The 15000-nt window shown below is 24.1% G+C and overlaps 1 protein-coding gene across 7 annotated transcripts in view; it reads left to right on the plus strand.

Moving 5' to 3' along the window:
- The window catches only part of HnRNP-K (Heterogeneous nuclear ribonucleoprotein K), a 157240-nt gene that overhangs the window by 102199 nt on the left and 40041 nt on the right, over window positions 1-15000 (plus strand). For all 7 annotated transcript variants that reach the window (XM_085659479.1, XM_085659480.1, XM_085659483.1 and 4 more), the window contains 2 exons: window positions 6879-6951; window positions 7273-7383. In XM_085659479.1, coding sequence (XP_085515605.1) covers window positions 6879-6951; window positions 7273-7383 — 184 coding nt within the window. The remainder of the gene's footprint in view (window positions 1-6878; window positions 6952-7272; window positions 7384-15000) is intronic.

The following is a 15000-nucleotide window of genomic DNA, read 5'->3' on the forward strand; positions in this document are numbered from 1 at the left end:
CTCTCTCTCTCTCTCTCTCTCTCTCTCTCTCTCTCTCTCTCTCTCTCTCTCTCTCTCTCTCTCTCTCTCTCTCTCTCTCTCTCTCTCTCTCTCTCTCTCTCTCTCTCTCTCTCTCTCTCTCTCTCTCTCTCTCTCTCTCTCTCTCTCTCTCTCTCTCTCTCTCTCTCTCTCTCTCTCTCTCTCTCTCTCTCTCTCTCTCTCTCTCTCTCTCTCTCTCTCTCTCTCTCTCTCTCTCTCTCTCTCTCTCTCTCTCTCTCTCTCTCTCTCTCTCTCTCTCTCTCTCTCTCTCTCTCTCTCTCTCTCTCTCTCTCTCTCTCTCTCTCTCTCTCTCTCTCTCTCTCTCTCTCTCTCTCTCTCTCTCTCTCTCTCTCTCTCTCTCTCTCTCTCTCTCTCTCTCTCTCTCTCTCTCTCTCTCTCTCTCTCTCTCTCTCTCTCTCTCTCTCTCTCTCTCTCTCTCTCTCTCTCTCTCTCTCTCTCTCTCTCTCTCTCTCTCTCTCTCTCTCTCTCTCTCTCTCTCTCTCTCTCTCTCTCTCTCTCTCTCTCTCTCTCTCTCTCTCTCTCTCTCTCTCTCTCTCTCTCTCTCTCTCTCTCTCTCTCTCTCTCTCTCTCTCTCTCTCTCTCTCTCTCTCTCTCTCTCTCTCTCTCTCTCTCTCTCTCTCTCTCTCTCTCTCTCTCTCTCTCTCTCTCTCTCTCTCTCTCTCTCTCTCTCTCTCTCTCTCTCTCTCTCTCTCTCTCTCTCTCTCTCTCTCTCTCTCTCTCTCTCTCTCTCTCTCTCTCTCTCTCTCTCTCTCTCTCCATCGTACGTGATCATTTAACAAGCTTCCTCTCTTTATCTGCTTTAGGATTTGGCCTACTAACGGCATTAGTATGCAAAGTTTACATATTCGTTGCAAAGATCAGATTGAAATCAAACACACGCATACCACTATCACATTAATTCATTTGGAAGAAACTCAAACTCGTATATATCCAAATTTCCGTTATATATGTATACATACATACACACACATATACATACACACACATATACATACACACGTATATAACTGTTTCAATGTATACACGGAATTATTTCTGTAAGTAGTAAAAATGCAAAGAAAAGAAAAGAAAATGTTTCAAAGGAACGTGTATATAGTATAAATAAGAGAAAAATTGTTACTAATTTTTTGATAATTATTTGACTTTACGATGATCTTGGATAGTTCTGTGAATATTACATTAAAATATTTTAATGCTATTTTATATTCTTCGTTTAATATATGTTCATATAATTGATATGTTTACAAAACACTATCCACACGTATGTATATTTAGTATGAACCATAGTTAAATTATTAAGCTTGTACTTTGAAGTTCCACTGACATTTTGTGTGTATGTATCTTACATTATTAAAAATAGCAGTTATACATTTTGTATAACAATGTAACAGTTCAATTTTTTTCCTGTTTTTTCTTTATTCATTTTTTTCCGTCTAGAAGCATATAAAGTCTTGTCCATGCGATGTATATCGCGTCAAATTTGAAACTTAATAACTCAACAATAGCGTATGCAAAATACATGTGTAGAAATGGTGTTTTTATAATGGCTCGATGTCAACTACAAAAATATGTAATAAACAATGTAGAATTCCATTTAAGAATTAAAATGGGACATTCATAGGATGCTAGAAAGACATTGCAAAATCTAATAATTACCACTATGGTGTGAATTCCTTGACATCTTACAATATTCTTCTGAAACATTTTCTTGTATTTTTAATACTTAGGGAAATAATCATGTTTGTATATTTAAACTGGATACACTATACGTGAATCTATATATATTAAACAAGGTGGGTTCAAAGTTCGTAAGTGATTTTAAAAATCGATTAGTCTTCTTCGAGACTTCTTAGGCTATATATATATATATGTATTTTCTTTTTTGTAATCATTAATTTATAAAATTAACACTATAAGCTTTAAGACTAGGTTTTAGATAAAATAAACTTCCCAAGGTTGTAGTTCTACAGCATGAAAAAAATGAACCTATATTTGATAGGTTAATTTTTAACCTATGGTTGATTTTTAATATTGTCGGAAAGTGTAAATAATCTTTAATATTGTCTAAGAGTTTCTGACGCGCTTAGAAACTTTTGACCTACCTTGTAATATACAAATGTGTATATGTATGTGTATATATAAAACATATTACCGACGTCGAATAAAATTTTATGATAAACGTATTGTTCAAACGTATTGTAATGGACAATGATATATATATATATATATATATATATATATATATATATATATATATATATGTATATATAAAATTTATTGTAATAGAAAAAATTAAAATATTTTGTTTATTTTATTTGTTCATATTAATTTTAAAATATAAATTAATTTCTGCTATTATAATAATTATTCGAAATTATAGAGTAAATGTTGCAAGTGACAAACAAGATCTTTCGTTACTCTGTCGCTAATATGTCAAATTAATTCACCAAATATATCGTTTTCAACAAATAGGACTTCAAGTGTGGTTGTGTTCCTCCAACGTAGATACGTTCCTAAAAACTCGAAGTAGCATATAAATAAGTCCTTCTTGGTTTGAGAATTTCCATAAAATTCAAATTGGTTTTTGACTCCTTTCGCGCGAAATTCCGAACTAGGTCAACACGCATTTGTTTTAAAGAGAACAAAAATAATCTTTATTTTTAGAAATATAATCTTATAAGAAGATTATGTCCGAACAAAAATTTATAAAAAGGAAAAGAAAAAATTGATTATTTCCGTGTCCCCATAAAGAAAAAAAAATTATCCATTTGGTGATGGTAGTTTATGTTTGCGTTTGGCACCAATTAACATTGGCGTTAAGAACACATGCTGTAAACAACAAACAAACAAAAATGATGAAGCAGAAGAAAAAAGTAATAATAATAATAATAATAATAATAATAATAATAATAATAATAATAATAATAATAATAATAATAATAATAATAATAATAATAATAATAATAATAATAATAATAATAATAATAATAATAATAATAATAATAATAATAATAATAATAATAATAATAATAATAATAATAATAATAATAATAATAATAATAATAATAATAATAATAATAATAATAATAATAATAATAATAATAATAATAATAATAATAATAATAATAATAATAATAATAATAATAATAATAATAATAATAATAATAATAATAATAATAATAATAATAATAATAATAATAATAATAATAATAATAATAATAATAATAATAATAATAATAATAATAATAATAATAATAATAATAATAATAATAATAATAATAATAATAATAATAATAATAATAATAATAATAATAATAATAATAATAATAATAATAATAATAATAATAATAATAATAATAATAATAATAATAATAATAATAATAATAATAATAATAATAATAATAATAATAATAATAATAATAATAATAATAATAATAATAATAATAATAATAATAATAATAATAATAATAATAATAATAATAATAATAATAATAATAATAATAATAATAATAATAATAATAATAATAATAATAATAATAATAATAATAATAATAATAATAATAATAATAATAATAATAATAATAATAATAATAATAATAATAATAATAATAATAATAATAATAATAATAATAATAATAATAATAATAATAATAATAATAATAATAATAATAATAATAATAATAATAATAATAATAATAATAATAATAATAATAATAATAATAATAATAATAATAATAATAATAATAATAATAATAATAATAATAATAATAATAATAATAATAATAATAATAATAATAATAATAATAATAATAATAATAATAATAATAATAATAATAATAATAATAATAATAATAATAATAATAATAATAATAATAATAATAATAATAATAATAATAATAATAATAATAATAATAATAATAATAATAATAATAATAATAATAATAATAATAATAATAATAATAATAATAATAATAATAATAATAATAATAATAATAATAATAATAATAATAATAATAATAATAATAATAATAATAATAATAATAATAATAATAATAATAATAATAATAATAATAATAATAATAATAATAATAATAATAATAATAATAATAATAATAATAATAATAATAATAATAATAATAATAATAATAATAATAATAATAATAATAATAATAATAATAATAATAATAATAATAATAATAATAATAATAATAATAAAAATAATAATAATAATAATAATAATAATAATAATAATAATAATAATAATAATAATAATAATAATAATAATAATAATAATAATAATAATAATAATAATAATAATAATAATAATAATAAAATTATAATAAAAATAATAATAATAATAGTAATAATAATAGCAACAGTAATAATAATAAGAAATAGAATGAAAAAACTAGATTAGCCAAATAGAATAAATGAATGTGTACCAGTTCGATTATATGTAATCATGTGATTAACATTATATATATATATATATATATATATATATATATTTATATAATAAAATATATATATATATATGATATGTGTGTATGTAAATAAAAAATTTTTAACAAGAACTATGAAATAACAACGAATTGGTTTTCGTTCTACATAGATAGTACATGTTATAAGATCAGATTAGCGATATTTATCTAATCTGTTAACACAGTCTGTGTTTACTAGTTGAGCTGGTTGTAGAAACTAATATGGTTCGTGTTGATAATGAAAATCATTTGAATGCTATGAGTGTTCTCAAATGATGAATACTCCTATCTGTATTTCATTCACATTCAGTGATTATTATAGCCAATTTATTGGAATATCAACGAAGATTGAAAATAGTTTATAAAATAGTTCGTTAGTTTAGGAAATAGTTCTATAAATATCATCAATATTTATTTTTCTTGTACCATGTCGAACGAAAATCATTATCTTCGTTATTTCATATTTTTTCATATTTCATTTTATTTTAATTTTTTTTTCTTTTTTTATTTATTTATTTTCTATTTATTTATTTATTTTTTTTTATAAATCATTTTTCAAGCTTATGTTTCTTATATAACATTTTTTTTTATCCTCATACTTATAGAATATGAAGGGATAGGGGAAGTGAGAATACCATTCATCTTCTTGTATAGAGTGCAAACGTGATAAAACTTCGGTAATGTGTCTCTCATATGTGGAGAAAAAAGAAAAAAAAGAAAGAAAATTATTTGAGTACGAAAATGCTTAATTTTAGATTTATAAGATCTTCAAATATAATCTTAACGTACTCCGTCGATAACGTTGTATTTATTTTATTTATTGGAATTAAATACAAATAACTATTGTGTAATTAAATTATATTCAAATATAAATTATCGTTTCTGTTAAATATAAGATTTTAAAAATTATAATTGTAATTAATTATTATTGATTATGAAGTATATTATAATTAAGTAATAATTATTGGATTGTCCGGAAAGTTCATGCTGATTTTATCTTTACACCACCTACCAAAAATCGGCATGAACTTTCCGGACAACCCAATATATTACTTTAAATCAGAATTCAATAGATGTTTCAAAAATTAAGAAAGTGTCAACGAAGTATGTCGTCATATCAGCATATAAACATACAGTACAATTAATTTGTAAGATCATACTTAAACGTTTTACAATTCAAAAATTAAATATTTCCTTTGTGGATTCATATTGATGAAAATTAATTTTTTTTTCTTTTACTACATATAAGGAATCCATTATTAAAGTTTCATCCCGTAGTTTCGTTACATTCTGTATCTGTATATATCATACATGTATTGTACTCGTATCACGATCTTCGATATATATTGTCTTCTAATACGATATCTGATGTCATCAGATTAATAATAATCTTAACTTGCCAAAGAATGATGAATATATTATTAAACCGAAGTTGATTAAACAAAAGAAAAAGGAAAAAGACACTTCACCTTATTAACAATATGCATGTGGTACGATAATGGGGGAAAAAAAGAAAAAAAATGTAGTCGCGTAAGTGTTCTGCGTTCGATTATAAATCTCGAACGAAAAATAAAAAAGATCGAATGGAATTAGAACTATAGAAATAATTATGTTATTAACAAGTTGCAAATAACTTATAATATATGAGAGCACCAATCGAGTAATTCGTATTTTTATTCAGCTTTAATTTTTTTCTTCTTGTTTTCAACAACAAAAAACTATTTTCTTTGTGTTTAAAGGGTTACGCAGCTACAAGGTTAACTCAGCTAAATTTCCCTTGCACAGTTTATTCTTTTTCCTTTTTATTTTATTTTATTTTTTTACTTTTTTTCTATTATAATTAAATTTACTCCTACGTTCTCTCTCTCTCTCTTTCTCTCTCTCTCTCTCTCTCTCTCTCTCTCTCTCTCTCTCTTTCTCTCTCTTTTTTATCTATCTCTTTCTTTATCTTCCTTCTTTACGAGATAATTGGAAAAATAATAAAGTAAAAATAAGCATAAAGAGAACGATAAGAAAGTGTCATTCTTATTATTATCTTTATATTATTTTATAATTCGTAATATTAAAGATCTCTTTCGATAAAAAAAAATTCGTATATTTTTAATATTTTAAGTCAAGAAATGTCAATTTTATGTTTACATTTTTGTTGTTATACTTGTTTTTTTCATCTTTTTTTTCCAGAGAATTGAATTAATAGGACGATTGTAAGAAATATTTGAGGATATTTGAAAAGTTTCATAGAAAGGCTGAAGACAAGTTGTTTTAGATGTTATTTTAGAAAATATGTGTTGTAAACGAAAATGAAAGAAATAGATGTGAAAATAATTCTCTTTTTTTTCTGGATTCTTTTGATTTTAGAGTTTTGACCATCAGTTCCGATCTGACGACAGTTCTTCAAGTCCTCAACGAGGTCGTACCTAATCTTGAAGAGGTTAGTATAATCCGTAATTTTTTCTTTATTTATTTATTTTTTGTTTATATCACAATGAATTTAAGTCGATAAATTAAACGAAAATTTGATAAAACGATTTTTTTTTCTATTATATACTTAATTTTTATCCTTATATATTTTTTTTTGTTTATTTTAATTACTTTTTGTTTTGTTTTATTCTTTTTTTTTATATTTTTGTGAACTTCAATCGATGCAAATGAAAATTTGGTAAAATTATTTATTTTATTTTTAACATAATTTTAAATTAAAAATCGTCAACAAACTAACTAATTTATTTTATTTAATTTACTTTTTCTTCAGAATGGTTCCCGACATGGAAGTGACGAAATTGATGTACGTATGCTGGTACATCAAAGTCAAGCTGGTTGTGTCATCGGTAAAGGAGGTTTAAAAATCAAAGAACTACGTGAGGTGAGTAATTTTTTAAATTAACAATAGATTTACTAGAGCTAGAATCGAGAACTTGAGAGACTTGAGAGTTTTTAACAACTTCTTTGTTCAGCTGTTTTTTAGAACAATTTTTGTTATTTTCATCAAATTCAATTTAGATTACGCTATTAAAACAGTAACAGTAATTGACAAGTACATTTATTTTATTATAAGTAAACATAAATTTAAACATAAATAATTTGTAAATAAGTTAACTACGTATATGTAGTTAGATATATGAGCATTTACTTAAAAATACAGACATTTTTTAAGTAATCAAATATTATATTTTCTTTTTTTATTTTTTTAATTATTTAATTTTTTATTATATTTCATAGGGGGAAAAAATGATTTAGAATTCAATTCTTCAAAAATATGAATTGAACCACTTTTATATATTGATTCTATAAGAAAAAACATGATTGATCAGTAGACAGAAAATAATTATTTTTCGAATCCGTATAACAGCATTTATTATATTATATGTGTCAATTTTGAAGGGAATAAAATAATTTCCTTTTTTCTTTTATTACACTCGGTAGGAAAAAGTTTAGAATTTAGTTCCTGAAAAATATAAATTAAATCATTTTAATGTAATAATTGTAAGCAAAAAAACAAGTCTATTATAAAAATGTAGTAAATTGTATCTATCGAATAAGTAGAAAACAAAATGCGGTCTTAAAGTACATATTAAACAAAATTCAGTATTTAGTTTTGGAAAATATATATTGAATCATTTTCATACATTATAATTGTATTAAAATAAACGAATGAAAGAGTATTGCTTAAGTTGTCCGGTATAAAAGCGTAGTGAATTATAGGTATCGAACAAGAAGAAAACAAAATAGGATCGTAAAGGGAAGGTTGTAAATCTGACAGAAGGATTCCAAGGATGTGTTCTCGTGAAAATCGGTTGCCTATGCTCGTTCAAACGACGATGAAATATTCGACTTTAGTGGCTTCTTGCACGGATATACTCGACCTTCCTCCTTTTCCTCCTCCTTCTCTTCCTCCTCTTCCTCTTCTTCCTCCTTCTTCTGTTCTTCCTCCCTTGCTCTTTACTCTGCTGAGGTTCTTCGCGTTGAGATTATCCAAGGATATTCTGAACTTCGAATGGTTTGCTTTAACTTCGAAAATACACTGTGGAGAATCCGAAAACTTTCAAAGCTCGCTATGTAGAAATCGCTGTTTCGATGGTATTAACGATACATTCATTACTTTAATCACAGGGCCGTTTAATGTCAATTATTTATTGTAATTAGAAATTTTTGAAAATTTTATATTTTATTTGTTAGAATTATTTTTCTTTCAAATAAATTTTTATGTCTCGTTTATTTCTGTTTTGATAATAATGTGTTAGAGTCATTACTTTGATCATAAATGTCGAATAAATTAATTAAATTAATAATTAGAAACTTTAGAATCTACAATTATTTTAGTATAGACTTTTCTAATTATTATTATTATTATCATTTTATTATTTCGTTACATTATATTTCATGTAAACATAAACAATGCATAAATTCGTGAATAACATTTGATTAATTTTGTAGAATTTAATTATGAGAATAAGAGTTAGAAAAAATCGAAAAAATGAAAAAAAATAGTTTGTAGAAGATAGAAGTATCGATTATTTGAAAAATCTTCGCGAAAATCTTTTCTTCATCTTTTACCTTCTTGCTTCTTTTTTCTTTCTCATATTAATACTACGTACGTCTCACGTCCCTTCGAAGAAATACAGAATCACGCTGAAGACTATACTTGAGCACGTTTTCTTACTTGAAGTTGTATATACCCCGATGTCTGGCAGAAGCAAATTTCTGTCTCGCGATGTTCTATCCGCTGCGATGAGAATAAAAGCACCTTTTTATGAAAGAAACACGAAAACCAAAGTGTTTTCGTCTTTACATTAACTCCATTGTTGTTCTTTTGTGTGTGTGTGTGTGTGTGTGTAGGCACTAATAAACTCTAGAGAAATGTTTAACTTCTTATATTTATTTTCAATCCATAATTATTCATTTTTATTGATCATATTATTATAAATATATTATTGATATCTTATAGTATCTGTAGAATATAATACATATATGTATATATGTGTATATATATACATATATGTGTATATATAATTATTTATACTGTGCTATATTTATATATATGTATAATATATTAATTTTTAATATTTGCTATATCAAATATTATTTAATTATTTAATTTATTTTTAAAATTATTTTAATATTTTTTAATATATGTAATAATAATTATTATTTATATTGTACTATATTTATGATTATAGTTTTATGTATGTATTGTCCATAATTTTTTGATATTTATTATATCAAAAATTATTTTGTTTAATTCATTTTAAAAATTATTTTAATATTTTCTTATTTTAATATATACACATATTAATTTACTTATATACTACAGATACTATATATAATAAAAGCTATGTATACGTAAAAATTTTATTAAAAAAATTATATATTAAATTATATTATATGAAAATTGGGGATTTATAAAATTAAAAATTAAATATTTTAAAGATTAAATATTTTATCAAAGGATGATTTTTTTAATTTTCCTTATATTTCAATGCAAAAAAAAATATCGAATTGATAAATTTGATAATCTTTCATAGATTATAAATAATTTATAACAATAGTGAACGAAGAGTATTAGTAGACTTTAATTAGCAATTTTATGACTATGTCATAAGCAAGTATTACAGGTATATAACTATTATGTGTGTGTGTGTGTGTGTGTGTGTGTGTGTGTGTGTACAGGGATATTGTATGACGATGACATAGGGTGGTTTTCGAAAGACGATCACACGACATACCGCCAAGGGGTGTCTGGCTTGTTCTGAAATATGCAACGTGGCCAAGTGGCTCGTTACATTTTCACGTTTACGAGAGACAAAACTGAACGCAGAGAACCCGAGCACCCTTTTGTATCTCGACTACGAGTTTTTTTAGATTTGAATAGAATGTTTCACATATTTTTGTCTTGTATTACCTTTTTTTTCTTACCCATTCTTTTTTGTTAATTTATCTTATTCAGAATGTCTAATAGAATGTTTTTTGAAGAACGCTATATTGTGTCTGACTTAAACAATTAGTGTTTACTCGTTAAAATAAAATATTTGTCTTTAAATATATTATTAAGATTTTTTTTTCTTCTATTCTTTTTTTTTTTTTTTTTTTTTTTTTTTATTCAGAATTTGTAACAGAAGTTTTTCGAAGGACACTATTACATTGTCATATTGTGTCTGATTACGTAGATCGATTATTGATTAGTCATTAAAATTAAATATTTGTTTGTAAGTAAATTATAGAGATTTTTTCTCTATTTTTTTTTTGTTTATTTTCAATACTTTATTTTATTAAGAATTTGTTTATTAAAAAAATAAAAGAGCCACCATATTGTTGATCTATTTTTTATAATTCAAAATTGTTTCGAAAAAGAATTATTCATATAATAATGTTTCAATGAACATTAAGAATTGATCAATTAAATAACAACAAATAATAATAAAAATTTATGTGTTATTTTCGGAAATATTTTGCGAGAAACATCATTATTATCGACTGTCTTTGTTGAATGAAACCTTTTCAAAGATGTCTTAAATTTGATGACAGAGTGAAAGAGAAAAGCATAGAAAAAGAAAAAGGAGATTGAAAATTGTAACAAGAAAATGCCAGAGCTGAATGTAGGTAGTAGAACTGTAAAAGAACGGAAAAGAAGTTTTGGCCAATTTTTTTTATTGTACTTTGTATTTTCCTTCTCTCTCTCTCTCTCTCTCTCTCTCTCTCTCTCCCTCTCCCTCTCCCTCTCTCTCTCTCTCTCTCTCTCCCTCTCCCTCTCTCTCTCTCTCTCTCTCTCTCTCTCTCTCTCTCTCTCTCTCTCTCTCTCTCTCTCTCTCTCTCTCTCTCTCTCTCTTTTTCCTTCGTTTTTTCTTTCAAAAGAATTTACGTTGATATAGCCAAGTGATACCATCTATTGAATAACAACTATCGATTACTCATATATTTTTCAAGGAATTCCATCTTTAATATTACTAACGTGTGTTCACTTATTCATGTTGTATTGTGATTCATGTTGTATTTTTAATTATTATTGATACCCCTTTATTTCTTAGATACACTTACATATATAGGAGATACAAAAAAATACAACCACATGTCTATTATATACATACATACATGCATGTATACATATACACACACATACATACATACACACACATATATATATGTATATGTGTGTATATATATATATATATATATAATATACATATACTTAAAGTAATTTTAGTAGACAGTAATTGATCAATGTAGTTAGATGCAATATGGTGTTGTAATAACTTCCTTCGAAAAACTTCTATCACAAATTCTTAATAAAATAAATATATATATATATATTCACAATATTCATAATATATATATATTCATAATATATGTAAATATATTATAGGAGAAATTACGTACAGGAAAATTAATTCGAAAATGTTGACTCGTTCGTAATTTATGCGAAAAATGATTTGTGATGAACTCGAGCCAAGAATAAAGGGAGATGGAGATAGAACTGTCATCGTGTCTAATTAACTTCTTGAATAGAAACTATCAGTGTGTTTGGCTAGTGGCCCACGAATGGCCACGACTCGGCTGTCACACTTTACTATCCGTGCATTTAATTCTAGCAGGAAAGCTAATTAAGATAGTACTTACGAGTCTTGTAACCCATCGAGACAGGTCTCCTGTTAGATCCTTCGAGATTACTATCATACTTGGTACGTGCAATTTTCGACTTGCATAAAGTGAAACTCGAGTATCCCGAGTCTTAATATATCTTTTCTCTTTTTTTCTTTATTTTTATTTTCTCGTTTTAATCAATCTACATACGTGTATATGCACATACCTAATTTTATTTCTAACAATTAAATGTAAAAGAAAATTATTATTAAGTATAATAAATAATAATTAAGTACAATAATAATAATTTACATAAAAAATTATATATATTATGAAATAATAATAAATATATATATATATATATATATATATATATATAAATAATTATTAAAACATTGTAAATAAAATGATAATAATAAAAATATAAAAGTGAAAGATCGCTCGTGCAATAAAAAAAAAAATCAGTAAAAATAATAGAATAATTTAGAATTACCTTGTTAAATATGTGATGATAGTTAAGTTAAAATGAGTAGTGATTCGAAGTAATCGAAGATATTTAAGGTTAGAATCTCAGAGAAGTTAACAAATTTTCAATATCAATTTTCAAGTATCTACATTATCGTAAGAATTCATATGTATCGTAATTAATATTAATTTAATATATTTTATTAATTTTAAATTACTGATATTAATAACATATTTATGATTTACTAATTTTTTAAATATTTTTTGTTAACATCAAATTAATATTAAATTATTTTTAATATTAATATTAATATTAATAAAAAATATTATCATCATTAAAACATCATTACGGTGCTTGATATAAAAAAATTTTTGTATAGATTGCATACATGATTACGTACATACAAGTTATATTGCTGTACTATGATGCATGCTGTAATACAGTAACAGTACATTACAGTACAATGCAGTGTAATATATTAATGATAGAACAATACAGATAGAACAATAGTACGATGCAATACATTGTAATATATTACAGCGGTATAGTAGCACAATACTACAGTATTATATTATATACTCAATAAATTAATACAGTAATTTAGTGTATACAATGACTTAACTCACTATATATAAAATAAATTAATCTGCATTCATGATCGGTTATAATGCTGTACTATGATGTATGCACTAATATAGTAGAATACATTTACAGTACAATGCAGTGCAATGCAGTATAATACATTACAATGATAAAATAGTACAGTAATACAGTAGTACAGTGCAGTGCAGTGTGATACAATAGAGGGCATTGCAATAATATAGCAATACAATAATATAATAGTACAGTATATTGTATTATAATATAATACATTAATCAGAATATATTCAAATGAACTTTTTTCTTTCTTCTTTCTTTTTTTTAATAAACTTATAGAATAAATATCGTTAAATTTTAGAATTTGATTTTTAATACAAAAACAAACATAAGGTTTTTTCTTTTCTTTTTTTTTTTATTAAAATTGAAATCAAGTAATGAATTTGTATTTAAATGGGATTGATTAATTACATAAATAACTTCATTTTGACATCGTTGGTATCGATCCGTTTCATTTATCGGAAACGTTTATTCAAAGGTTGGGCTTTGCGGCGGTCTCTCGGCAATATTCAAACAGAAGCTCGGTGATTAACCGTATGCGTGAGAGTCGAGATCAGTCATGCGTCAAGTTCATCAGGAAAGCACGTTTCCGCGGTGTCACTGTCAGAGGATCCAAGCTTTAGCATAGTGTTCAGTGTTAGCATTCGGCTTCGACCTAACTGGACTTTGTTGTCCAAAGTATTACCGTTACGAACGTTCGACCTTTCTATTCAATCGATATTGTTCTTTTCTCTTTTAATTTCTATGCTAACTAATTAATAACATCATAGTATTAAATTTATTTTGAAAAACAATAGGAAATATTAGGCGAATTTGATATATTCAAAGTAATTATTACGTTTTTAATTTTAATAAATTATTGGATATGATTTAATATTATATTTAAAGTTATTTAATATATTTCTACGAAAGTAATCTTATATATTATATTTTTTCCTTTCTTTTATTATAATTTTTATTATCTAATTATAGTTACAATAATTATAATATTTTATATTATATTTTATTAATTATAATATAGTATTAATATATAATCATAATATTTTTTTACTACAATTTTTATTATATTAATTATCGAGTAATAATAAAAATGAGATCGATTGTTTTTCATAGAAAATTATATTTGTAAAAAAATTCGATTCGCTTTTAATAATTAAAAAAAAAATTATTTATATTCAGATCATTAGTAATTTATTTATTTTTTATTTTTTATATTTGTGTCTTCTCGTACTGTTCAATTTTCTTCTTTGAATATTGTCTATTTCGTATGACGAAAACACATGCGATTTTAGAGATTATAACATGATAAAACGCGACTGAAAACGTATTACCGAGGGTGAAGAGAATGAAAGAAAAAGAAAAGAAACAAACTCTTTCGACGAGGCTCGAAATTAATTCCAGGAAAGTATGTGGGGATAATTATGTACACGCAATGTTTCAATGTTGCTGGTTCGAAAGAAAGAAAAAAAGAAAAAGGAAGAAAGAAGAAAAAAGCTCAATCAAGTTAAAGGATTGAGAAAGAAAACTTCTGGACAAGATACATCTTTCTCGATCACCCTTCTACATATTTTATTTGCAATTTTTTTTTCTTTTTTAATAAAATTTTTCCGAGAATATTTACATTCATTTGCATAATTTTCTTTTCTTTTTCTACCTTTTTATTTTTATATAAAACTCATTCATCAACGTCGTATAAATTTAAATGTACAAACATAATAGTTAACATCAAGTTGATAATCATATGAAAAATGAAGAGGAAAAAAAACATATATATAAGGTAAA

This window comes from Vespa mandarinia, chromosome 9 (assembly GCF_050613455.1).
Source record: "Vespa mandarinia isolate Hongniang chromosome 9, ASM5061345v1, whole genome shotgun sequence".
NCBI lineage: Eukaryota > Metazoa > Arthropoda > Insecta > Hymenoptera > Vespidae > Vespa > Vespa mandarinia.